The sequence below is a fragment of the Staurois parvus genome, unplaced genomic scaffold (genome assembly GCF_062004578.1).
Source record: "Staurois parvus isolate SC_StPar_1 unplaced genomic scaffold, SC_StPar_1.0 ptg000347l, whole genome shotgun sequence".
NCBI lineage: Eukaryota > Metazoa > Chordata > Amphibia > Anura > Ranidae > Staurois > Staurois parvus.
This window is the reverse complement of record NW_028318143.1, coordinates 5,792,372-5,816,931: the sequence shown is the minus strand read 5'-3', so window position 1 is coordinate 5,816,931 and position 24,560 is coordinate 5,792,372. Positions and strand designations below refer to the sequence as shown.

Genomic DNA, 24,560 nt, shown 5'->3' with positions numbered 1-24,560 from the left:
ACCAGTTTAGAGGGACCACAGACGGTGACACAGTGTTCAGGCCTTTTTGGAGTACCTACCCTGGATGAGATTGGATGGTGCATTACTCTGACCCTGTTCTGGCAGTAGATGACCATTACCTGAGAGAGGATATCTTATATGCGCATTTTTGATGCACTTCTGGTGAGTGCGCACTCTTTATACCCATTATCCACAGTGTGATACACCGGATTTCCGTTTTCACGCACTTCAATTGGATCTATTGGTTCCCCACGTGGGCGTTTGAATCTTTTTGGGACATTCACTCATTTTAATTCACTCAGTGTAATTTACTACTTTGCACTCGATTTTATTGCTATTTTATGTCTGTTTTATGTCCATTCAGCATGTTGTTATAATATGTCTAGTTATATTTACATCTAGAGCTGCACTTTTTCTTAATATATACCTAGAATATTTGACACCCTGAGCAGATAATTTCACAACAGCCCGCTGCTGTACAAGACAATAATAATTTTAATATAAATGAATACTAATGAGGAACGGTTCACACCATTGTGACTTGGAAGTTGCAAGTCGCATAACAAGTTGCATAACAAGTCACACCCCATGTCTTTCAATGGCCCCGTTCTAATCAAGTTCGTTCGAGTCCAAAAAAAAGGTTACTGCACTACATTCGTGCGACTTCATTGTGACTTGCATTGAGATGTTTAATTGAAGTCGCATTGAAATGACAGCAAGTCGCACAGCATAGTTTGACTTAAAAATCTCACGACTTTGGGGCCATATTAGTGTGAACCGGGGCTTATGGCCTTAACGGAATCAAAGGCTGTGAAAATAGCAGTGTCCTCTTACACTGGTGGCCAGTGGAGAAGTGTCCTCAAATTTTCCTGTCAGTGGAAAATGACATTTGTGGTCATTGTAGATAGGAGATGAATCTACTACTGCTAAAGGAACCCCCATCAACCTCGGGAGGGACTCTAATTGATAATTCCTGAGCTAGAGCAATAATACCTTGTTTATTCCAGATTCAGGGTCTGTTACTTTTGCAGGACATTTAATTATAAACAAGACTTGTTTTTTCCATTCATTATTTCTGTCCTGTAAGTTGAATAGCTGAGTTGTTTCATTATTAAACAATGGCTTTATTGTTCTTGCCCCCACCTTTTAATTAGAACATGATTATAGTATTTTCAGTCTGATGACTGAGCTAACTGCCCAGTCTTGTTATTAGGTTTGATCACAGTAAACCTAAAATACAGGGTAAATGTTCAGATATTTTAGAAAGGAGCATGCAATCCTGAAATTTATATACCGGTACATCGTTGCGTAAATATTGGAGGGTTGGGTAGAAATAATAGGTTAGGCTGGTGTACCGAAGACCTTTGAACTTACTGTGTTGGCACAAATCTGCCATAAATATGAACCTGCATTCTATTTTAAACTTTTAAAAGTAAGATTCCTAACTAAGGCCCGGTTCACACTTATGCATGTTATCAGATGCAGGACAAAATGTCCTTGACCCTTTACAAAAATGCAGCAGTTTAAAACACATAGATGTGAACGTGTGCCATAGGAAACCATGTTAAATGGACTGTAGTGATTTTCTGCAAATCGCTAAAAAGTGCTTCTGTGTGAACCATGCCTTAGGGGCTGATACCTTGAGATGCATGCTATTACTTTCTTAACTTCTGTGCACCTCTGATTTAGTTCCACTTTGTATTCAGGCTTGACTTTACCTGTCTTCTTTGCCAAGCCCTGTCAGCTGTCATTCCAGTACCGCAGTATCCAGTAAAAGCAAAGGTGAAGACAAGATGCTGGATTCAAGTTTTTGATAGATACAGTAAAGTGCAGGCATTGGGAACATATGGCTCTAGTTCAGCAGTTCACCACAAATCAGGGGGCCACATGAAGTGGAGAATCCTTGTAAGAACAGTCTAATAGGAGAGCAGAAGGAAATGTTTGGAGCATTCTGAATGCCCTGTTACTAACAAATAAAATGATTTACAGTCCTGTTCACACATTGTGTTTGCTTTGCTTCACTTCAAAAGTTATACCCCATGTGGCTTTCTTGGTGCTTCAAAGTGTTTTCAAAGCCTTAATAGAAGTCTATGACAAAGCTCACTTACAGCACCTGGAGCTTTTGAGAGGCTTTTATTCAGCTTTAGCTATGCTTTGTTTTGGAGGTATTGCAGGTATGAGATATCCCAGGATGAACTGGGAAACCAACAAACAAACCAGAAAGACATCATCAGCAGTCACTTTTGGTTCATGTGTATATATTCTGGAAGTGTCTTGTGCAGATGTCACATCTGGTGTGTAGCGTGGAGCAGCAGGAAGGTGAGCTGGATCCAGAGTGGAGCAGCTAGCAGACAGCACATGTGGTGTGCAAGATGGGAATGCTATAGCAGAAGGTGAGTGGGGACCAGAGAGAGAGAGGACTGAGCGGCGAAAGATCCGCAGAGCTGGCAGACCAGAGCAGGAGAAACTAGCAATGTCAGAGGTGGTGTGCAGCACGGGAGCAATAAAGGAGGAGGAGAACGGGGACCAGAAAGAGAAAAGAGAACCGGAGGATCAACAGAGCTGGGGGTTACTACTTAGTGAGAAATAAAGAGAGCTGGGGGTACTACCGAGCAGGGGATTTTCTGAATGAGGGTACTGATAAGCTTGGGATCTGCTGAACAAGGGTACCAATGCTGAACTGAGCCCCTTTAAAACAAATAGAAAATCAACACACACATACAGGGCATTTGCCAGGCTTGATTAAAGCTCCAAAAAAACATCACTGACGCATCACAGAAGCATGAAAAACACATCAAAAAAGCATGTTGAAATGATAGGCACTTTAATGTGTGTTAATGCTGAAGCAAGTGTAAATGAGCCAGGCAAATGCCCTGTATGTATAGATTTTGTATTTGTTTAAAAGGGCACAGTGGAACCATGACTCCATAGTACCTCCATTCATCAGACCCCCAGCTCCCTATTCTCTCTGTTCAGCATTGGTATTCTCATTCAGCAGATCCCATGCTCAGTAGTACCCCCAGCTCTGTTGATAACTCTCTCAGTAGTAACCCCCAGCTCTGCTGATCCTCTGGATTCTTTCTCTGTCTGGTCCTCGCTCACTTCCCACTTTATTGCTCCTATACTGCACACCACATCTGATATTGCTAGTTTCTCCTGCTCTGGTCTGCCAGCTCTGCAGATCCTTCTCCACTCAGTCCTCTCTCTCCAGTCCCCGCTCACCTTCCGCTACAGCATTCCCATGTTGCACACCATGTGTCCTGTCTGGTAGTTGCTCTGCAGTTGCGTAGTACCCCTTGCTCTGCTGACCCCCCACTCAGTAGTAATCCCCAGCTCTGCTGATCCTATGGTTTGTTGATCCTCCTCTCTCTCTGTTCTCCGCTCACCTCCCACTATTTTGCGCCCATGCTGCTGATCCTTTGCCACTCAGTTCTATCTTTCCAGTCCCCGCTCACGTCTGCCATCTGCTAGTTGCTCTGTTCCAGTCCGGACCCCGCTCACCTTCCTGCTGCTGCGCGCTACGCACCAGATATGACGTCTGCACTAGACACTCCAACAATATATACACATGAACCAGAAGTGACTGCTGATGATGTCTTTCCTGTTCACTTGCTGGTTTCCCAGTGCATCCTGGGATATTTCATACCTGCAATACCTTCAAAACAAGGGGAGGTTAGAGCTGAATAAAAGTTCCTCAAAGGCTGCAGGTTCTGTTAGCGAGCTTTGTCATAGACTTCTATAGAGGCTTCGCAAATGCTTTGAAGCACCAAGAAAGTAACTTGACTTTTGTAAGTAACATACTTTTGAAGCAAAGCAAAGCAAACGCAATGTGTGAACAGGACTGTAAGCGTACCATTTTATTTAATGACAGGTGCTTTTATTGGCATTCAGAGTGCTTTGTCCAATGCCACATTTTGAAGCACGTGCAAACGAGCACTAATACCAGTTTTTCACCTGGAATGTCATATATCACAAGAACTACCTAAAATACAGTAGTGATGGGGATGATAAAAAATAGTGTTGATCTCCATATTGCAAATAGGGTTTAACTGTTCTGTTACCTAATTTGGGGTAATTCTGAGAATTACACCTCTCCTTTTTTATACAGTATTTTATGGGTTTTTATCCCCAACGCTTTTATAGGTCTTGTCATTTTAATGACATTCCTCATAAATAAAATGGTCTCTTTCTTTTGGATGTGTTTGCTTGCATTTTATATATTGTATGTTAATTATATAACTTTTTTTTTCTACATACACACATACCTACTGTACATACATGTTTGCTTTCTAGCACTCAAGAAGGGAGAGTTTGTTGGCTGTTTTGCTTTTTGCCCTGAACCAATTTTATCATTAACAGATTTTGGACCTTTGAACATTAGATTTTTTTGCTTTTATTAGATAGCGGCTATCAGTAAAAGCACTGTTGTAGGAAAAGAGAATGCCAGTTGGTGAAAAATATCCATAAAGTCAATCACAGATTTCCTGCTTCTTTTTTTGAGACAAAAAATTAGTGTTTGAAAGTGATTTAAAAGAATTTCAAACAGGTTTACCTTTCATAGATTGATCAGAATGTTGAATGAATCTATACTGTACCTGTTGCTGCCTGACAAACGGCCAATCTAGAGCAGTTAGCAGACCAATATAAAATAATATCGGGGCCAGTTCACACTAACCACATACACCGCAACATTTATTTTATCTACTTATTTGTTACAGGTACTTATATAACGACATCAATTTACACAGCGCTTTACATGTATGTGTGTGTATATACAGTCAGGTCCATAAATATTGGGACATCGACACAATTCTAACATTTTTGGCTCTATACACCACCACAATGGATTTGAAATGAAACGAACAAGATGTGCTTTAACTGCAGACTGTCAGCTTTAATTTGAGGGTATTTACATCCAAATCAGGTGAACGGTGTAGGAATTACAACAGTTTGCATATGTGCCTCCCACTTATTAAGGGACCAAAAGTAATGGGACAGAATAATAATCATAAATCAAACTTTCACTTTTTAATACTTGGTTGCAAATCCTTTGCAGTCAATTACAGCCTGAAGTCTGGAATGCATAGACATCACCAGACGCTGGGTTTCATCCCTGGTGATGCTCTGCCAGGCCTCTACTGCAACTGTCTTCAGTTCCTGCTTGTTCTTGGGGCATTTTCCCTTCAGTTTTGTCTTCAGCAAGTGAAATGCATGCTCAATCGGATTCAGGTCAGGTGATTGACTTGGCCATTGCATAACATTCCACTTCTTTCCCTTAAAAAACTCTTTGGTTGCTTTTGCAGTCTGCTTTGGGTCATTGTCCATCTGCACTGTGAAGCGGCGTCCAATGAGTTCTGAAGCATTTGGCTGAATATGAGCAGATAATATTGCCCGAAACACTTCAGAATTCATCCGGCTGCTTTTGTCAGCAGTCACATCATCAATAAATACAAGAGAAGCAGTTCCATTGGCAGCCATACATGCCCACGCCATGACACTACCACCACCATGCTTCACTGATGAGGTGGTATGCTTAGGATCATGAGCAGTTCCTTTCCTTCTCCATACTCTTCTCTTCCCATCACTCTGGTACAAGTTGATCTTGGTCTCATCTGTCCATAGGATGTTATTCCAGAACTGTGAAGGATTTTTTAGATGTCGTTTGGCAAACTCTAATCTGGCCTTCCTGTTTTCGAGGCTCACCAATGGTTTACATCTTGTGGTGAACCCTCTGTATTCACTCTGGTGAAGTCTTCTCTTGATTGTTGACTTTGACACACATACACCTACCTCCTGGAGAGTGTTCTTGACCTGGCCAACTGTTGTAAAGGGTGTTTTCTTCACCAGCGAAAGAATTCTTCGGTCATCAACCACAGTTGTTTTCCGTGGTCTACCGGGTCTTTTGGTGTTGCTGAGCTCACTGGTGCGTTCCTTCTTTTTAAGAATGTTCCAAACAGTTATTTTGGCCACGCCTAATGTTTTTGCTATCTCTCTGATGGGTTTGTTTAGTTTTTTCAGCCTAATGATGGCTTGCTTCACTGATAGTGACAGCTCTTTGGATCTCATCTTGAGAGTTGACAGCAACAGATTCCAAATGCAAATAGCACACTTGAAATGAACTCTGGACCTTTTATCTACTCATTGTAATTGGGATAATGAGGGAATAACACACACCTGGCCATGGAACAGCTGAGAAGCCAATTGTCCCATTACTTTTGGTCCCTTAACAAGTGGGAGGCACATATGCAAACTGTTGTAATTCCTACACCGTTCACCTGATTTGGATGTAAATACCCTCAAATTAAAGCTGACAGTCTGCAGTTAAAGCACATCTTGTTCGTTTCATTTCAAATCCATTGTGGTGGTGTATAGAGCCAAAAATGTTAGAATTGTGTTGATGTCCCAATATTTATGGACCTGACTGTATATATTCTGTCCCTGCATAGAGCTCTGCTATTATATTTGACATGAAAAAGTATTGTGGCTGCAACAATTTGTCTATTTGTATCCATTTCGGATACAGATGTTTTTATTCGGATACAAATAGATACATTGTTGCAACCGCAATACTTTTTCATATCAAATATAATAGCGGACTGGAATTCTTCTTTTTTTTCTTCTTCTTCTATTTCTTTTTATTGCAGGTCACGGCTCATATGCAGATTTTTTTATCGGTAAAGAGATCGGCCGATTTGCCCATCATTGCCGGGAAATTCGGCCAATTTTTTTCCAACTTCACCGATAAAAAAAAATGTTCCAAAATCACGAAAAACGGACGACCAATTAACCCACTAACGGTGTGAAAATCGGCCATTTTTTTTTTTTCGGCCCGAAAAATCGGCCGATTTTCGACCCGTCTATGGCCTGCATTAGAGAATAATTTACTAAAACTGGAGAGTTAAGACTATAGTTTTTGTTTTGTGAAAGCTTAATTGAACAAGCTGAAGATTGGCTACCAGGCACAGCTGCACCTGATTTTGCACTCTCTAGTTTTAGTGAATCAGCCCCTTAGTGCTCTGAATTGAGACAAGTACACACTATATAGGGATATGCTTTGCTCATATTTCATGTCAGAGGTGTGCAAAGGATTACTTGGTCATCTCTTATGGGTTAGTGTAATGTACTGAAGTTTGCTGTATATAGAGGCTTTAAAAATGATATATGCCCTGTAAGGAAAACTTAGCTGAGACAAATCAGTAGGCTTTTTAATTACAGACTACCATCTGAAAATGCTAGCAACCTGGCTGAATCTCTGATCCTCTGTCCTCATTCCCTTCTGAGTTACTGAACTTGAACAAATATGAAGAGCACTAATGACTTCACTTGCTGTATTTTGGTCTAGGTCAGAGTCTCCTATGAGGTTGGGGGAATGCGGAAGAAACACCTCTGACCTTGTGTATCTGGGGTACAATGGTAACAGGACAATCCATTCAGATGAACCCACTAGATAAGGGTCAGCCAGCAATGTGTACCATATACACGTGTCTGTCATCCTTTCTTTCCAGAAATGGTAGCGATAGGTGGCTCTAATCTCATGTCCTTGATCTACTTTACTTTGTTCCTGTTTTAAAGGCTTCAGCAATTTCCGTAATTCTTTTGTTTTTTCCTGTCCTGGTTTATCAGAATTCATAAACTCCAAAGATTCTGTAAAGCTTGATTTTCAGAACAAAACAAAAAATTTCCACACAAAAATGTTTTCTAAAGGAACTCTGGAGTTAGTGAATTCTGGAGAATCAGAGCAAAAGAAGACACTGGAGCTTGGTCTAAAGATAACTCCTTTACTGCAGCTTTTATACAACAAGAGGTTTTAATTATTTGAAAACCCAGATCTGGCTATAACCACCCTTAACCATTGTTTTTGCATTTCTAAATTCACGATCCATCTTGCAGCAATGGAGAGTCCAGACCGAATAGTAAAAGCATCTGCTTCAGTGGAAGAACATGAGAGTCCATACATGAGCAAAACCTGCTCCATGTCCGAGGAGCTCCTCATGGAAGACCAGCTGAGGAGAAAGCTCAAATTCTTTTTCATGAACCCATGTGAAAAATTTCGTGCCCGAGGCCGCAAGCCATGGAAGCTATGTATTCAGATATTAAAAATAGGACTGGTAACAATTCAGGTATGTTCTGTAGCCAGAAATGATGCTGTCCCCTCCTGAATGCTTGTTTTTTCTTTCTTTTTTTAGGTTGTTTTTTTTATGTCCAGCTGAACAGGGATTTTGTATTGAAACATCATGCATCAAGCCAAGTGAAACAGCTTAACTTAGTTCAAATGGTGTGTTTGAAGGGCAGTGCCATGCCAGGTTAAATTTGATGCCACGTGTACACCCTGCATAGTATGCTTGTAGATAGGCAGTCTGAGAGCAGTTAAAATGCAGACCAGCCACCAGTTTTTACTGAACCCTGGCCCCCTGTTTGAAAGAGCCCTTAGTATCATTCTTGATTGTGTCTATATTCCCATAACCACTTCCCGTCCGGGCCATGTACATAAACAGCCGGACGGGAGCAGTGCAGGGGCGGGTGGTCGTTTATAAATGTCCTCCCCGCTTCCCTGGTTGTGCGCGCTCCCTGGGAGTGCGTAGCACCGCGATTTGGTGCCCGCTGTGTCCGGAAGAAACACCGATCGTTGTACGGGACCTCTGTGTGAGGTCCCGATCATGTGATCACTGGTTGGCCAATCAGTGATCACATGAAGAGTAGTAAGCAAGATGTCACTTCTGACATCATTGCTTACTACGTGTGAAATCTGTGAATGATCAGAGAGATCACATGGTACAAGGCTATTCACAACAGCCTTGTACCATGTGACAAGCTGTGAGCAATCACAGCTCACACAGTATTTTTCAATGGCTGCAAGAATGCAGCCAGAGAGAAGAAGAAATGATTGCTTTTACAGCCTTTATGGGGGTAAAAGCAATCAGTGTAAAAAAAAAATAAATCTTCATCACCCCCACACAAGTAGTACAGTAACACTGTACTGCTAGGGTGACGTTATGTTAAAAAAAAACATAAATAATAAAAAAAAAAATGTAGAAAATATTTTTTTTTTAAATTATAATTTTTGGTTATAAACTAATTTTGGGTTTTGTTTTTTTTTTACTAAAAAGATCAATTTTGGCCAAGATTTATGAAGAAAGATAATTTATTTGCAAACTTCTATAAGAAAAACACTTTTTCTAAATTTTTGGACATTTTTTCATTTATATAGCAAAAAAATAAAAATACAAGTGGTGAATAAATACCACCAAAATAAAGTTGTATCTGTCTCAAAAAAAATGCTAAAAAATTCATATGGGTATAGTGTTTCATGACTGCGCAATTGTCATTCAAAGTGTAATAGCACTGAAAGCTGAAAATTGTCCTGGACAGGACGGGGGTAAAAGTGTCCAGACTTGAAGTTGTTAAAGCAATTCTAAAGGTTAATTTTTTTTTTTTTTTTTGGAAAATAACAAACATGTCTATACTTACCCGCTGTGTGCAGTGGTTTTGCACAGATCAGCATGGATCCTCCTCTTCTTGGGTCCCCCGCAGGCTCTCCTGGCCCTTCCCTCCTGTCAGGTGCCCTCACAGCAAGCAGCTTGCTCTGTATGTCCATTCACACACGGAGCTATGGCTTGGCCCCACCACCTCTCTCTCCTCATTGGCTAACTGGCTGTGATTGAGCTGTCTCAGCCAATAAGGAGGCAGAGACCCGAGACAGCCGAGGCTGTCATTTACATCGCTGGATCGCGATGGGGCTCAGGTAAGTAAAGGTAAGTATTGAGGGGGCTGGGGGCATTGCTGCACACAGATGTTTTTTACCTTCATGCATAGAATGCATGAAGGTAAAAAACCTTCAGTCTTTACAACCACTTTAAACTGGCAATATGTGTCAACTTTTCAATCAATTTCAACCAATTATAAGCTACCGGGAATTGCAAATAAGTAATGATAAGAAACTACACAATCTATCAAACACTAGATTGATCATCCAGCAGAATTTAATAAATTGTTAAGTCCAAACTTCGTTAAATTGGTAACTTTAAAACAGTTTATTTACAGATCAAACTGGAAAAAATCACCAGTAATTTTGTTAATAGTATTCAGAATTTTTCACTACATTCAATTGGTGCCGTTTTGATTTCCATTTCCTTGCTGATGATCTAAACCACCACTTTGGGTTTTTGGTTGGCTTGAGATTTTTTTAAAGTTATTCTAAAAAGATTACCTTTATCTTCACATATCACCAAATGTGTTTTTATGTCAGTCTCTAATAATCCCCTGTACAGACAGTGGGGACAAACTTTAAGCCAATCAGGTTAGTTTGTTTGCATGTTGTTTGTCAACCTAACACTGAACATGTTTACAGAATGGGAGAGCAGAGGGATGGCCTCATCAATTTGCTGCTCCATCATTGTCAGCTGTAGGCTCATAGCTCAAAAGGACATGCTGACCACGAATAATTCATGAGCTAAAATACACTCATGCTTTTCCACCACCACATTTCCTCTATACTTATGTGTATAGTAAGTTAGAGGTTGGTGGGGAAGTTGAACGTATAGACAATTTTGGTAGTTAAATAACATATTCATAGATAGAGGTCTACAAATCTGACCCAAAAGATGGACAAATAAAGCGGTATTAGGCTGCATGCACAATGGCTTACAAACTGAGCGTGTTTGTACTAGCATTTAGGAGTGTTTGGCATTTGTTTTTTGTTTATTTTCTGCCAGAAAACCGCTCTCAAAAATGCAAAACAGAAGGGTTCTTTTTTGCCTCTAAGCGCTAAGATTAAAAATCCCTCTAGACTACCTAATGTGCATGGACACATAGGATAACATTAGTTGCTTCTACAGACAAAACACCTTTTTTAAGCCAGTGTGCATGGAACCCTAAACCCAAAACCAAAAATGTAACATATTGCAGCTCACCAGTCATTAGATGTGGTGGCTGCATTAGTTTTAATTTTTAGGCTTTTTTCCTCAGTTTTCACACGATGCGCCTACACTGTGGATGAACAAGAGATCCCTGTGCTCAAATCCCAAAAGCTAGTGCATGCATTTATCCATCAGGTGCTAAAGGGGTGTAACCACCTATTAACACTAGAAATTCTGAAGGACCCTCTGCACACTGGTATATACCCTTTCAAGCAGACTATGCAATAAATAGGGATATTTAGTTCACACATATTGCAATACATGCTTAAGCTGGCCAACTGCCTCAAAGTAATCCCTCTATGGCCGGTCCTACTCTGCCCTGCCTACGCAAATGCTACTGTGGACACAATGCTAGCATAGGGGAAAAGACACAATGGGGAGAGCTACAAGGTTCAGGTCTGGCTACTGACCCAACAATACAACAAACAAGAGATCCCTGTGCTCAAATCCATACAGCTAGTACATGCATTTATCCATCAGGTGCTAAAGGGGTGTAACCACATTAACTCTAGAAATTCTGAAGGACCCTCTGCACACTGGTATATACCCTTTCAAGCAGACTACACTGTGGATGAAGACGCAACAGAGACACCTTTTTACAGCAGCATTGTTAATATGGGGGAGGGGAGTGTTAAATGCACTAGCAGATTTAGCTACACTAAACAAATTGAAGCTGAACATTAGCTCGCACTTTATAAGCAGTTAAAGCTACTAATTTTTTTTTTGGTATAAAGATTTTACATAAATATATAAAAGCTGATCCTTTTATGCACCTGTGTTAGTGGTAGGTGGTCCGTCTCAGCCTTCTAACTGCAACACCTGCAGGATGGCTTGTTCTGTTGAAAAACAACATCATTAAAGGCAGGATCACCAGAGTGAAAATAAAGAAAACAAATGCAGCCATCACATGCAATTGGTAAGCTGCAATATGTTTGCTTTTGGTTTAAAACCACTTTTGGAAAGAAAAATGGATTTACCTTTTTTGCAATTACTATAACATACTATAAGAGGAGAATCTGTATATAGGGCATATAACAGAAATGCTGGGACTATAATTTTTGCATGGGGATCCATTTTAAATGATGAAGACATTAAATAAAATTGCTGTACTTCTGCTGATTTGGCCTGTGCCATGTCATTGCCAGTCCAAATACTTTTAGGGTTACCGCACCCACACGCTGTACATTAGCAACAGAAAGTAGATGATGTCAAATATATCATCAGTGGGTTCACTTCAGTTACTAGAAATGAACCTGATGCTGGACCATGGTGACAGAAATATAGAAACAAGATAGTTCAGCCCAGTTATGAAGCAAATCTTTTAAAGAATAACTGCAAGGGAAACAATTCAGCCTTCCAAAAGACTGGCAATTATTTATTTACGTAATAACTTGGTTACACTTTAATTCTGAAAACAAGGACCAACTTCTATTGATAACATGAAAAATCTCCCTTTTGGTTGCAATATGCATTTTAATATTCTGGAAAGTTTACAAAAGTTATCTGGTTTCTGTACAAAAATAAGAAAAATGTTTCATTTGTTTTATCATTTATCTTTTATCATTTATCTTGATTCTTGCGCTTACGGGAAAATATTTGTTTTGAAAGGCAGACTGCTCTTAGGCAGCATTAAACAAAGTACGTATTATATTTAGACTTACTGGGAACTGACCAATTTGTAATGTACGTCTGCTGAACAAAGTGTATTCGAAAACAAGGACAAGCTTCTGTTGATAACATATGCAAAATCACCTTTTGCTTGTCATAAGCAATCTAATATTCCTGGAAATTGACAAAACCATCTTGTTTCTGTGCAAAAACAAAAAAAAATACATTTATCTTCATAAAACTTTAAATTGCTACTTTGATAACTTTTGATTCTTGTGATTAAAAGAAAATATATATATTTTTTTAAGGCTGATGGCTCAGAGGCAGCATTAAACAAGGTGCATGTTATATTTAGTCTTACTAGAATTTGATGAAATTGTACTCTGTGTGCAGAATAAATTCTGATAAATCAATAGCCTGAATGACATTCATTGTGTTTCCTTTAGCTGGTGCTGTTTGGACTCAGCAATCAGTTGGTCGTCACCTTCAAGGAGGAGAACACAGTAGCGTTCAAGCATTTGTTTCTGAAAGATTACAAGGATGCCAGAGATGACACCTATGCAGTCTATCGGCAGGAAGATGTTTATAATCACATCACTTTCACTATTAATAGAGTAAGGCTATGAAATATTGCTCAGGTCATGGTAGATTTTATACGCAAAAGTATGTGGACACCCCTCCAAATTATTGTGCAGGTGTTTCCAGTGAAGTGTACTCTTAATACTACAATATCGAGTATACAGATATTTTAAACAGTTGTGTGTATCCAAAACTATGGCTTGAGTTTAGGGACGGTCGTTTTCTGTTCAAGCCTCACTGTGCCCCTGTGCACAAAGCCAGCTCCAAAAAGACATGGTTTGGTGTGGAAGAACTCAAATTGGCCTGCACAGAGCCCTAGCTTCAGTCTTTTTTTAACACTTTTGAGATAATTTTAGGATACAGAGCCTGAGCCAGGCCTTCTCCTCCAACATCTGTACCTGACCTCACAGATACTCTTTTGGATAAATGGGCACAAATCCCAACATACACACATTGAAATCTTGTAAAAGGGCTTCCCAGATAAGTGGAGAGTGTTATGGCTGCAAAAGGGAGCTAACTCCATATTAATGCCCATGGCTTTGGAATGGGATGTCCAACAAACATACTGTATGTAGATGTGATGGTCCATTGTCCACAACCTTTTTGCCCATAAAGTATACATACTATAGGCAAGTGACTTCAAAAGGACATTAGAGGAAGTGAAAGTATAGAGGGATGTACAAAAATAATAACTGAAGCATGTGCCATCATTTTCCTTAAGGTGTGCCAATCATCCACAGAATGGAACTATTCTGTGGACTGAGCTAGAACGCAGCCTTCTTCATTTGCTACAATGCCATGATGTCCAATAGAAGTTTGGCTTATTTACAATTCACCTATCTTGTGCGCATAAATATCTTACGTAATCTGTCAGTGTCATAGCAGGCACCATCCTATGGCACATCTTATCTTTACAGTACCTGCCTCCCTGATCTGACATGGAAGCGCCCAGAGGCTCTGAAAATCTGTATCCAGTATAGGCATGCTCTAATATGAAAGTCAGTATGCAATTAAAGGTCACTGCACTGTGGAATGGTGAAGGAAATGTGCATATTTCTCCCATATCAAAAAGATTGTTTTGTTTTTTTTAAGGCAGCTACAGCATTGGCTTGGAGACATGGGCATGGTCTCTAAGGGTATGATGTGGCACCAGAAGGTGCCTGCTATGTAGCTGAATTTATTTTTATGAGCACATTATAGGTGTGCTTTAACCCTCTAACTAGATGCCCAGGCTGAAATGTCTTAATATGTTGTTGCTGCATCATTGTAACTATTGCTAAACTTTTTTCTTAGTACCTGGAGCTCAGAAATATCTCTGTTGGTAATCATGCCTATGATAGAGGAGAGGATGGAAGACATGGAATGACTGTCTGCCAGTATTTCTATAAGCAGGGCAGCATTTTCCCTGGAAATGAAACCTTTGATATTGACCCTAAGATCGAGAAAGGTAATTACAAACCACAAACTCAGTCCTGTCTGAGAGGATTCACCTACCCTCCTTGTAGACTACTAATCATTATTAGCAATTTTTGGTAGATTAAAGAGAGTCAAGGAATGCAATCAAAACCTGTAAGAACCTTTAGGCACCAGGCATTCTCCTTATGCTGGAATCTGCATTTCCACTTTTGCAGGCAAATGTGAACAACACTCACTTTATATTTGTTACATATTCCCATTCCCATAGCATAATTTAAATATTTAAAAATTGCTCTTTACTTTTTAAGTTGCTTAATATGGTTAAAAAAAGGTTGTCTGCCTTGCAGCTGGAATTTTCACTGTGCTACTAAGTCTTTGCCATGTATTTGGGACCTGGCAGAGATCTGTGACATGCCTGTGTTGGGGATTAAGGCAGAATGGGGCTCTGGCAAGGCAGCAGCTTTGGCCCCCCATTCCTGTGATTTGTCCTTGACAAAGATTGCAATAAACACAGAAAAAGTACTCAGTTTGCATTATCTGTATTGCCATGGCCCCTTCTCATCAGACCCCAATTACAAGAACATCCTGCCTTGTAGGCATATTCACAGCTTGGGCCAATTGCACTATTCCTCAGGTTTATTGCAGGAGTATGAAGGTTGTTGCTGGGTCCTCTAGATATTCCTCAGACCTTAAGCTGCTGCCTAGGTTGCCTTGTGGATGGTCCAGCTCTGCATGTCAAAATGAAGATTAGAACCATAGAGAAATTAGACTGAATTCATGGGAGATCCGATCAGGTCCACCTGTTCGTTTTTCAGGCAGACCTGATTAGATGGTTCATGTATCCCTATGGACCAGTGGTTAAACAGACTTGTGTCCGTTTACACCCATCTACCTCCAATTTGATATTGTCCACTAAGAAAAACAGGAGGGGATCCGTACCCTCTTCGTCTAAGTGAATCAGATTGGATGGTAGTTTGGTATAAACAGACAGCTGGTCTACACCCTATCGTCTATAGAGCAGAGCAGCTGTGTCCGTGTCCGCTCTGCAGAAATTATTATTATACAGTATTTATAAAGCGCCAACAGTTCACTCAGCGCTGTACATTACAAAGGGGGACAGAACATACGACAGTACAATAACAATACAATGCGATACACGAGGGGATCGAGGGCCCTGCTCTTTCGAGCTTACAATCTAGGAGTGAGGGGATAGTGGTACAGGAGGAGATAGCTGTGGGGGATGGGGTGGTAGGAAGAGTGGAGGAGGTCGGCAAATTAGCAGGGGGTGGGGTAGGGTTCCCTGAAGAGGTGGGTTTTCAGGGTGCGCCTAAAGGAGAGGAGAGTAGGTGATAGTCTGATGGGTTGGGGCAGGGAGTTCCAAAGGATGGGTGACATCCTGGAGGCGGGCATGGGAGAAGTGGACCAGGGAACTAGAGAGAAGGAGGTCTTGTGAGGAGCGGAGTGTGCGTGTTCGGTGATAGTTGGATATTAGGTCGGTGATGTAATTTGGGGCAGTATGGTGGACAGCTTTGTACGTCAGTGTTTAGAATTTTGAATTTGATCCGTTGGACAATCGGAAGCTAGTGGAGGGATTGGCAGAGGGGGGTGGCGGAAACAGAGCGGTTTGTAAGGTGAATGAGTCTGGCTGCCGTATTTAGGATCGACTGAAGTGGGGATAGCCTGTGGCGGGGCAGACCAGTGAGGAGGGAGTTGCAGTAATCAAGTCGTGATATGATGAGGGAGTGTATGAGTTGTTTAGTAGTGTCTGGGGTTAGGAATGTGCAGATGTTGGCGATGTTGTGGAGGTAGAGTCTGCATGAGTTTGTTAAAGATTGGACTTGGGGCTGGAAGGATAGGTTGGAGTCCAGAATGACACCAAGTACTCTGGCCTGCTGGGCGGGTCTGATAGTGGCATTGTTGGACGTGATGGAGAAGTCAGTGGGGGGTGGTGTGCGGGCTGGGGGGAAAACTAGGAGCTCGGTTTTGGAGAGGTTGAGTTTAAGGAAGTGGAGCGACATCCAGTCTGATATGTAGCTCAGTAGGTGTGTGATTCGGGCGGAGACTGAGGGGGTGAGGTGGGGGGTTGAGAGATAGATTTGTGTTTCGTCGGCATAGATTTGTGTGTCGTCGGCATATAGATGGTAGTTGAAGCCGTGAGAGTGTATGAGTTGGCCAAGGGAGGAGGTGTACAGTCATGGCCGAAATTGTTGGCACCCTTGATATTTCTCCAGGAAATCATGTATTTCTCACGAAACGTATTGCATTAACACATGTTTTGCTATACACATGTTTATTCCCTTTGTGTGTATTGGGACAAAACAAAAAAAGGGAGGAAAGAAAGCAAATTCGACATAATGTCACACAAACCTCCAAAAATGGGCTGGACAAAAGTATTGGCACCCTTTCACAACTGCGGATAAATAAGAATGTTACAAGCATGTGATGCTCCTGTAAACTCACCTGGGGCAAGTAACAGGTGTGGGCAATATAGAAATCACACCTGAAAGCAGATAAAAAGGAGAGACGTTCACTTAACCTTTGCATTGTGTGTCTGTCTGTGCCACACTAAGCATGGACAACAGAAAGAGGAGACGAGAACTGTCTGAGGACCTGAGAACCAAAATTGTGGCAAAATATCAACAATCTCAAGGTTACAAGTCCATCTCCAGAGAACTAGATTTGCCTTTGTCCACAGTGCGCAACATTATCAAGAAGTTTGCAACCCATGGCACTGTAGCTAATCTCCCTGGTCGTGGACGGATGAGGAAAATTGATGAAAGATTGCAACGCAGAATAGTCCGGATGGTGGATAAGCAGCCCCAAACATGTTCCAAAGACATTCAAGCTGTCCTGCAGGCTCAGGGAGCATCAGTGTCAGCGCGAACTATCCGTCGACATTTAAATGAAATGAAACGCTATGGCAGGAGACCCAGGAGGACCCCACTGCTGACACAGAGACATAAAAAAGCAAGACTACAGTTTGCCAAAATGTACTTGAGTAAGCCAAAAGCCTTCTGGGAAAACGTCTTGTGGACAGATGAGACCAAGATAGAGCTTTTCGGTAAAGCACATCATTCTACTGTTTACCGAAAACGGAATGAGGCCTACAAAGAACAAAACACAGTACCTACGGTAAAATATGGTGGAGGTTCAATGATGTTTTGGGGTTGTTTTGCTGCCTCTGGCACTGGGTGCCTTGACTGTGTGCAAGGCATCATGAAATCTGAGGATTACCAAAGGATTTTGGGTCGCACTGTAGGGCCCAGTGTCAGAAAGCTGGGTTTGCGTCCAAGATCCTGGGTCTTCCAGCAGGACAATGACCCCAAACATACGTCAAAAAGCACTCAGAAATGGATGGCAAAGAAGCGCTGGAGAGTTCTGAAGTGGCCAGCAATGAGCCCAGATCTAAATCCCATTGAACACCTGTGGAGAGATCTTAAAATTGCTGTTGGGAAAAGGTGTCCTTCCAATAAGAGAGACCTGGAGCTGTTTGCAAAGGAAGAGTGGTCCAAAATTCCGGGTGAGAGGTGTCAGAAGCTTATTGATGGTTATAGGAAGCGACTGATTTCAGTTATGTTTTCCAAAGGGTGTGCAACCAAATATTAAGTTAAGGGTGCCAATACTTTTGTCCATCCCATTTTTGGGGTTTTGTGTGACATTATGTCATATTTGCTTTTCTGCCTCTGTTTTATATTTGTTCCAATACATACAAAGGGAATAAACATGTGTATAGCAAAACATGTGTTAATGCAATACCTTTTTTGTGTGAAATACTTGATTTTCAGGAAAAATATCAAGGGTGCCAACAATTTCGGCCATGACTGTAGATGGAGAAGAGAAGGGGCCCGAGGACAGAGCCTTGAGGGACCCCAACAGAGAGGAAATTGAGCGGACGTTGACCTGTCATCCACCCGCTGTGCTCTGATCAGCAGGGGATCAGCGGACAGATCCGCTGCTGAGCAAATCAGATTCCACTCTGTGAATGGGGCCCTAAAAATCAAGTAAAGTTGAATTATAAGCAAACATGTAAAGACACCAAAAAAATTTGGTTTTGTATTTGTACCTCAAATGTTTTTTAAATGCAACTAGTGTAAATAACTGTGCATTAATTTCAGTGCTTTCTAATCCCTGATACAGAAGCACGTGGCAGTGGCAGTGGCAGTAGCAGTGGCAGTACTTGGGACTAATTAGGTGTCATGCATTTACACGTACTGACAGGGAACATACTGACAAGCGACGAGCAGAGCAGAAATATGACCTCTTTAGGCGGGTACTGCTTCTTCACTATCCAGTCACAAGTTGGAGGCATGGAGATGACCTGCACTTGTAGCTTGACTGCAGCAGTGAGAAGTCAGTGCCCCCTCCCCCCACCTGTATGTGCTGCCTAGTAATGCTAGGTAAATCACAAGACTGGATAGAAAGAAAATCAAATCCTGTCGCAGGTAAGTCTGCTCCCATATACAGTATGTATTTCATCTGTGTATTTAACAGTTTGTCTGGAGTTCAGCTTTAAATGTTTAAATATTTGTATGTTAATAAACATTCTCTTCTTTCTTGCTTGTAGAGTGTTTTTTTGTGGAGCCAATGACCCCGATAAATGATCTCAATCTTCATGAGAACTTCTGGAACCTGACGCTAGACTTTTATCGGTGAGCGATATCTTCCAAACTAGACCCATTTCTTTTTTCCAGCAAGCTTTTAACATGTGAATTATTTACTTCTCTAGACTTGTAACAGTGGAGATCACGTTTAAGCTGAAAGCTATCAACTTGCAGACTATCCGTCACCATGAGCTGCCGGACTGCTACGACTTTACAGTGACAGTGAGTACGTGTGATGCACCATCTGATTACCTCAACCAATATAAATTCATTATTATTGCTAATTTTTCAAAATATATTGGGATTATCTCCATGTATATAGTTCCATTAAATGTTAACACCTGGATTGTAATTGTTAATATCCTCTCTATTCATATAAGGATTGCCATGAGTTGTTATTTTGTGTACAGTGTGAGTTATTTATCTTTCCTTCGATACGTAACCAGCTCCTTTTATATACATATCAATCATTTTTAGCATACATGTGTATAGGCAATGCTTCTGGTTTACACACAAAATCCCAACTTATTGTCTCTCCCTTTGACCCAGTGTGTTAACCCCCTTGTTTATTAATCATAGCGAGGAATGGGCCTACTTTCACTTTTACTAATGTGTCTCATTCCTGAGATTTACATTCCAGGACTGCCTCAATTCCCACAGAATATACAATCTTTTTGAAAAGGGGCACATCACCCCAGTATTACTGGACACTAAACAACCATTTGGTATAAAGTGAAAATTGCTCCTATTTGACAAACATGTAGTGCAGGTTTGGGGCACTACTTATAGTATACTCATTTTTTATTTGAGCTACATGTTTGTTGACGTACTTCAAACTGACTGTGAACAGGCATGGCACCTCAGATAACTGTGAGCAATTGTTGCAGACGCATTCATGGCTGTTCCATTGCTCCACAATGCTGCAGCCAAGCTCCTCTATGCAAAAGGAAGCCTTTCTAGGCAACAGAACAAGTCTGTCAATATGATAAATTACACACACAGTGAGCAGTATAATGGCCAGGAGGCACTTAAGCAGGACATAGATGGATCGAATCTTGGGCAGTTCAGCAGGGACCGGTCAAGATTGGATCCATCTAAGAGCAGGCTGGTTGTACTGAAGTCAATCCATCGATCGACTTCATTACAACCAGCCTGGTTTTTTTCATGTGATCACTGCCGTCGGCTATAGCCACCAGCAGCGATCATTGTGTTCTGCCAACAGGGAAGGCTCCCTTTGGGCAGAACATAATAGTGCTATGGGGAGATTCCCCATATCAACACTGACTGCGTTGCTGGGGGAAACCAGCAATGCTTCCCTAAACCCGTGGTGGAAGGAAGAAAATTGCACAATCTATGGGCTGCCTTAGTGCAAAGTTAAGGGACCAAGCTTTGATGATAATTGACTTTCAAAAGCAGTCCAAACAAAGAAGCAGGAGCATCTAAGAACACAGGCAAAAACAGCCCTATCCGTAAAAAAAAAAAAAAAAAAAAAGCGCATTAAGCAGCTACTTCTAGAACTAGCATCTGTGGAGGCAGACACATGGACGTTGTAAAATTTGGAAAAGTGTGAACATAAGATCAGGTTGCAGTCTTACAAATCTGAGAAACAGAAGCTTGATGTCAAAAAGCACTTGTTGCCCGAGTGGGGTGGGTTTTAATGGGAAAATTAGGCACTTTACGTTGTAACCCATAGGCCTGTGCAACAACCCATTGAATCCACTTAGGGATAGTGGAATATATACAGATATACATTTGTGTTCAAAATAATAGCAGTCAGACATCACTAACCTGATCAATCACTGTTTTTGGTAGAAATGATATTTCTACATGGAAAATAATTTACTAGCGGGTGTAGTAGAGTAATAGAAATCCAACAGACCCAACAGTCATGACATGCATGCTACTGATTCTGTGTAATTGAATCACTAATTGAAAGGGGCATGTTCAAAATAATAGCAGTGTGGAGTTCTATTAGTGAGGTCATTCATTCTTTGAAAAACAGGTGGCAATTATTGCCCTTATTTAAGGAAGGAAGGCAGCAAATGTTGTACATGCTGGTTACAGTGCATTTCTCTCTGAAATTCTGAGGAAAATGGGTCGTTCCAGACATTGTTCAGAAGAACAGCGTACCTTGATTAAATAGTTGATTGGAGAGGGGAAAACATATAAAGAAGTGCAGAAAATGATAGGCTGCTCAGCTAAAATGATTGCAAATGCTTTAAAATGGCAACCAAACCTGAAAGACGTGGAAGAAAGCAAAAAACTACCATTCGAATGGATAGAAGAATAGCCAAAATGGCAAGGACTCGGCCAACAATCAGCTCCAGGAAGATCAAAGAAGGTGTAAAGTTCCCTGTGAGTACTGTTACAATTAGAAGACGCCTATGTGAAGCCAAGCTATCTGCAAGAAGCCCCCGCAAAGTTCCACTGTTGAAAAAAAGACGTGCTGAAGAGGTTACAATTTGCCAAAGAGCACATTGACTGGCCTAAAGAGAAATGGCGGAACATTTTGTGGACTGATGAAAGTAAGATTGTTCTTTTTGGGTCTAGTGGCCGGAGACAGTTTGTCAGACGACCCCCAAACACTGAATTCAAGCCACAGTACACTGTGAAGACAGTGAAGCATGGTTGGCAAGCATCATGATATGGGGATGTTTCTCATACTACGGTGTTGGGCCTATTTATCGCATACCAGGGATCATGGATCAGTTTGAATACATCCTGGAATTCCTGTTCACAGGTGCCAGACGTTGGGTGACTCCATGCAACACAGATGTACAGCAGTTCTCAGAAACAGTGCTTATACAACAAAATATTCATTAAGTGATTCAAAGGAAAGCAAAATCTTCAAACATTTTTCAGTTTCTATATTGAATGTTTAAGTTTGTAAAGAATACAAACACTGTTATTTTTTTGAACAGTCTAATATTCACTTTTCTTCAATTTTTTAGAGGAACAACACAAATTTGATATATTTTTCTTCATGTTTTGATTTGGAATAGAATGTGTAGTGTTCCCAATGCATTTGTGTGTATGGAAATAAAAGCTATTAGAAGGATTTTGAGCTTTATTCACTTTTTTCAACAGACTGCTATTATTTTGAACACAACTGTATATCAGTTATAAATCTACCAGTGTATGTAGAGTGGCTAGAGTGATGTGTAGGTGATCAACAGGTGATAATCCTCCAGTGGCCAGAATACCCCCTCACCTCCTCACATAGACCCAAAAGGGCCAGCTCGCTTTGGGGATCAACAGATCCTACAAGGACAGACTCCTCCCAGGCTTCCCCTCAATGGTAGAATACGTCTCCAGCCTCCAACCAGCTATCAGCAAACATCTCCCAGGATCATAGTGAAACACAAACAGAGATCCTCCATAGTGTAAACTTGTTTATTCCAGCATAAAAATCAATAAAAATGCCCACACACATTGTATCCTTCATATAACAGCTCGTCTACCACATGCTAAGGGTGTACTGCATGGGTATCTGAAAAGGTGTTCCAATATGGCCCCAACACCAGAAGTGACGTCACCACGTTCCCGGAAGCTCCTCCCCGCGTACCAACGCGTTGCGTCACATTTAGCATGTGACTTCCTCAGGGTTACCCTGAGGAAACCCTGGGTAACCCTGAGGAAGTCACGTGCTAAACGTGACGCAATGTGTCGGTACGTGGGGAGGAGCTTCCGGGAACGTGGTGACGTCACTTCTGGCGTAGGGGCCATATTGGAACACTTTTTAAGATACCCATGCAGTACACCCTTAGCATGTGGTAGACGAGCTGTTATATGAAGGATACAATGTGAGTGGGCATTTTTATTGATTTTTATGCTGGATTAAACAAGTTTACACTATGGAGGATCTCTGTTTGTGTTTCACTATGATCCTGTGAGATGCTTGCTGATAGCTGCTTGGAGGCTGGAGACGTATTCCACCATTAAAGGGAAGCCTGGGAGGAGTCTGTCCTTGTAGGATCTGTTGATCCCCAAAGCGAGCTGGCCCTTTTGGGTCTATGTGAGGAGGTGAGGGGGTATTCTGGCCACTGGAGGATTATCACCTGTTGATCACCTACACATCACTACAACTGCATGAGAGTGAAGTTGGAGTACTATCATATGTGTTGTTGTTTTTGGGACTTTTTTACAGTATTTGTTTGCAGTTGTTTTTTGTACACTTATTAGTGGCATTTCACTTATTTGTGTGTACGGATGACACTTCACTGTGCACTGTATATATTCCCAATGAGAGGGAATTCACCTGTTACACTTAATTTATTAACTTTCATATATTTAGTCATATGTGGATCCCTCTGATGTGGATGTCAGGGGGATTGATCATTGTGCACTAATATTGCATTTATTTGTTTATTATTCACCATTTATTATTTAGTTTTGTGCTAGCGCTACACTGTGGGATTTATTGGTTCATACACTTATTGGGTATAAAGTTAGTGTCAGCAGCTTTAGGGTTAGGACTCCATTTAAGCGCAGGAGGATCCTCTTTATATTTGAGAGTGGCTAGAGAGATTCCCGGAGTTTTATATATCTGGTATGAATCTACCAGCAGATATTGATCATAGAAATGCTTCCTTTTCAAGCGTACAAATCTAGCAGAGAGGAAGGAGACATCAATTCCACTGAGGACACTAAGCTTAACTGGTGAGGTGGAAGGGGTTATACCCTTGAAGAGGCAGGCCTTCAGTTTTTATTGCCTAGTGTCCATTTCTCCAGTAGGCAGAAATGCAACTCCATGTAGCTTTTTATCATCAGAGCTGTGTCCCTCATCAGACGTTACAGAAATAACATCTTTGTTTTGGGGTTTAATACTGCTTTAATATTCGTATGAGCGCCAGGGTGGAGAGACTGTACCCCTTGGATACCTCCTGATGGCGTGTGATGACCTTTGTGTTGCAACAATTATTTCCAGATAACGTTTGACAACAAAGCACATAGTGGACGGATTAAAGTAATTTTGGATAACGATGTTGGCATCCAGGAATGCAGAGATTGGCATGTGTCTGGATCCAGTAAGTATTGATTTGATTATTTGTTGCCTGCAAACATTCAAATGGGACTTTTCTGTGTGAACTTTTCTAGGCAGAACATCTGTACACTTTAGAATGAGTGGTGGCATTTAAAGGTATTGACAACCTGTTGATTTTCCAAATACTTTGGGAAGTGCAGTTATTTGAAGAATAGTTATCAAATCTTCTAGGAGGTTTACCTTTTTCCCTGCTATACCAGTGTAATATAGAGCTAAATTCTAATAGGGACAGCTAATTCCCTTTGTGCTCTACACTTTCATGTCTCTTCTCCATAGTGGGTACTTCAGTCTTGTTTATGGATCAAGGGTTGGGGATTAAGGTTAGCAGTAGTGCTAGGTTTAGTGTATATAATAAAGATAATAAAAGATGTGAGAAAATATATATAAGTCCAACAA

At 41.1% G+C, this 24,560-nt stretch overlaps 1 protein-coding gene across 4 annotated transcripts in view; it reads left to right on the top strand.

Moving 5' to 3' along the window:
• Positions 1–24,560, top strand: part of MCOLN3 (mucolipin TRP cation channel 3) — a 62,113-nt gene that overhangs the window by 14,215 nt on the left and 23,338 nt on the right. For all 4 annotated transcript variants that reach the window (XM_089684405.1, XM_089684407.1, XM_089684406.1 and 1 more), the window contains exons 3-8: positions 7,891–8,120; positions 12,971–13,138; positions 14,397–14,550; positions 19,084–19,168; positions 19,246–19,342; positions 24,048–24,147. In XM_089684405.1, the coding sequence (XP_089540531.1) occupies positions 7,893–8,120; positions 12,971–13,138; positions 14,397–14,550; positions 19,084–19,168; positions 19,246–19,342; positions 24,048–24,147 (832 nt within the window). In that variant the 5' untranslated portion in view covers positions 7,891–7,892. The remainder of the gene's footprint in view (positions 1–7,890; positions 8,121–12,970; positions 13,139–14,396; positions 14,551–19,083; positions 19,169–19,245; positions 19,343–24,047; positions 24,148–24,560) is intronic.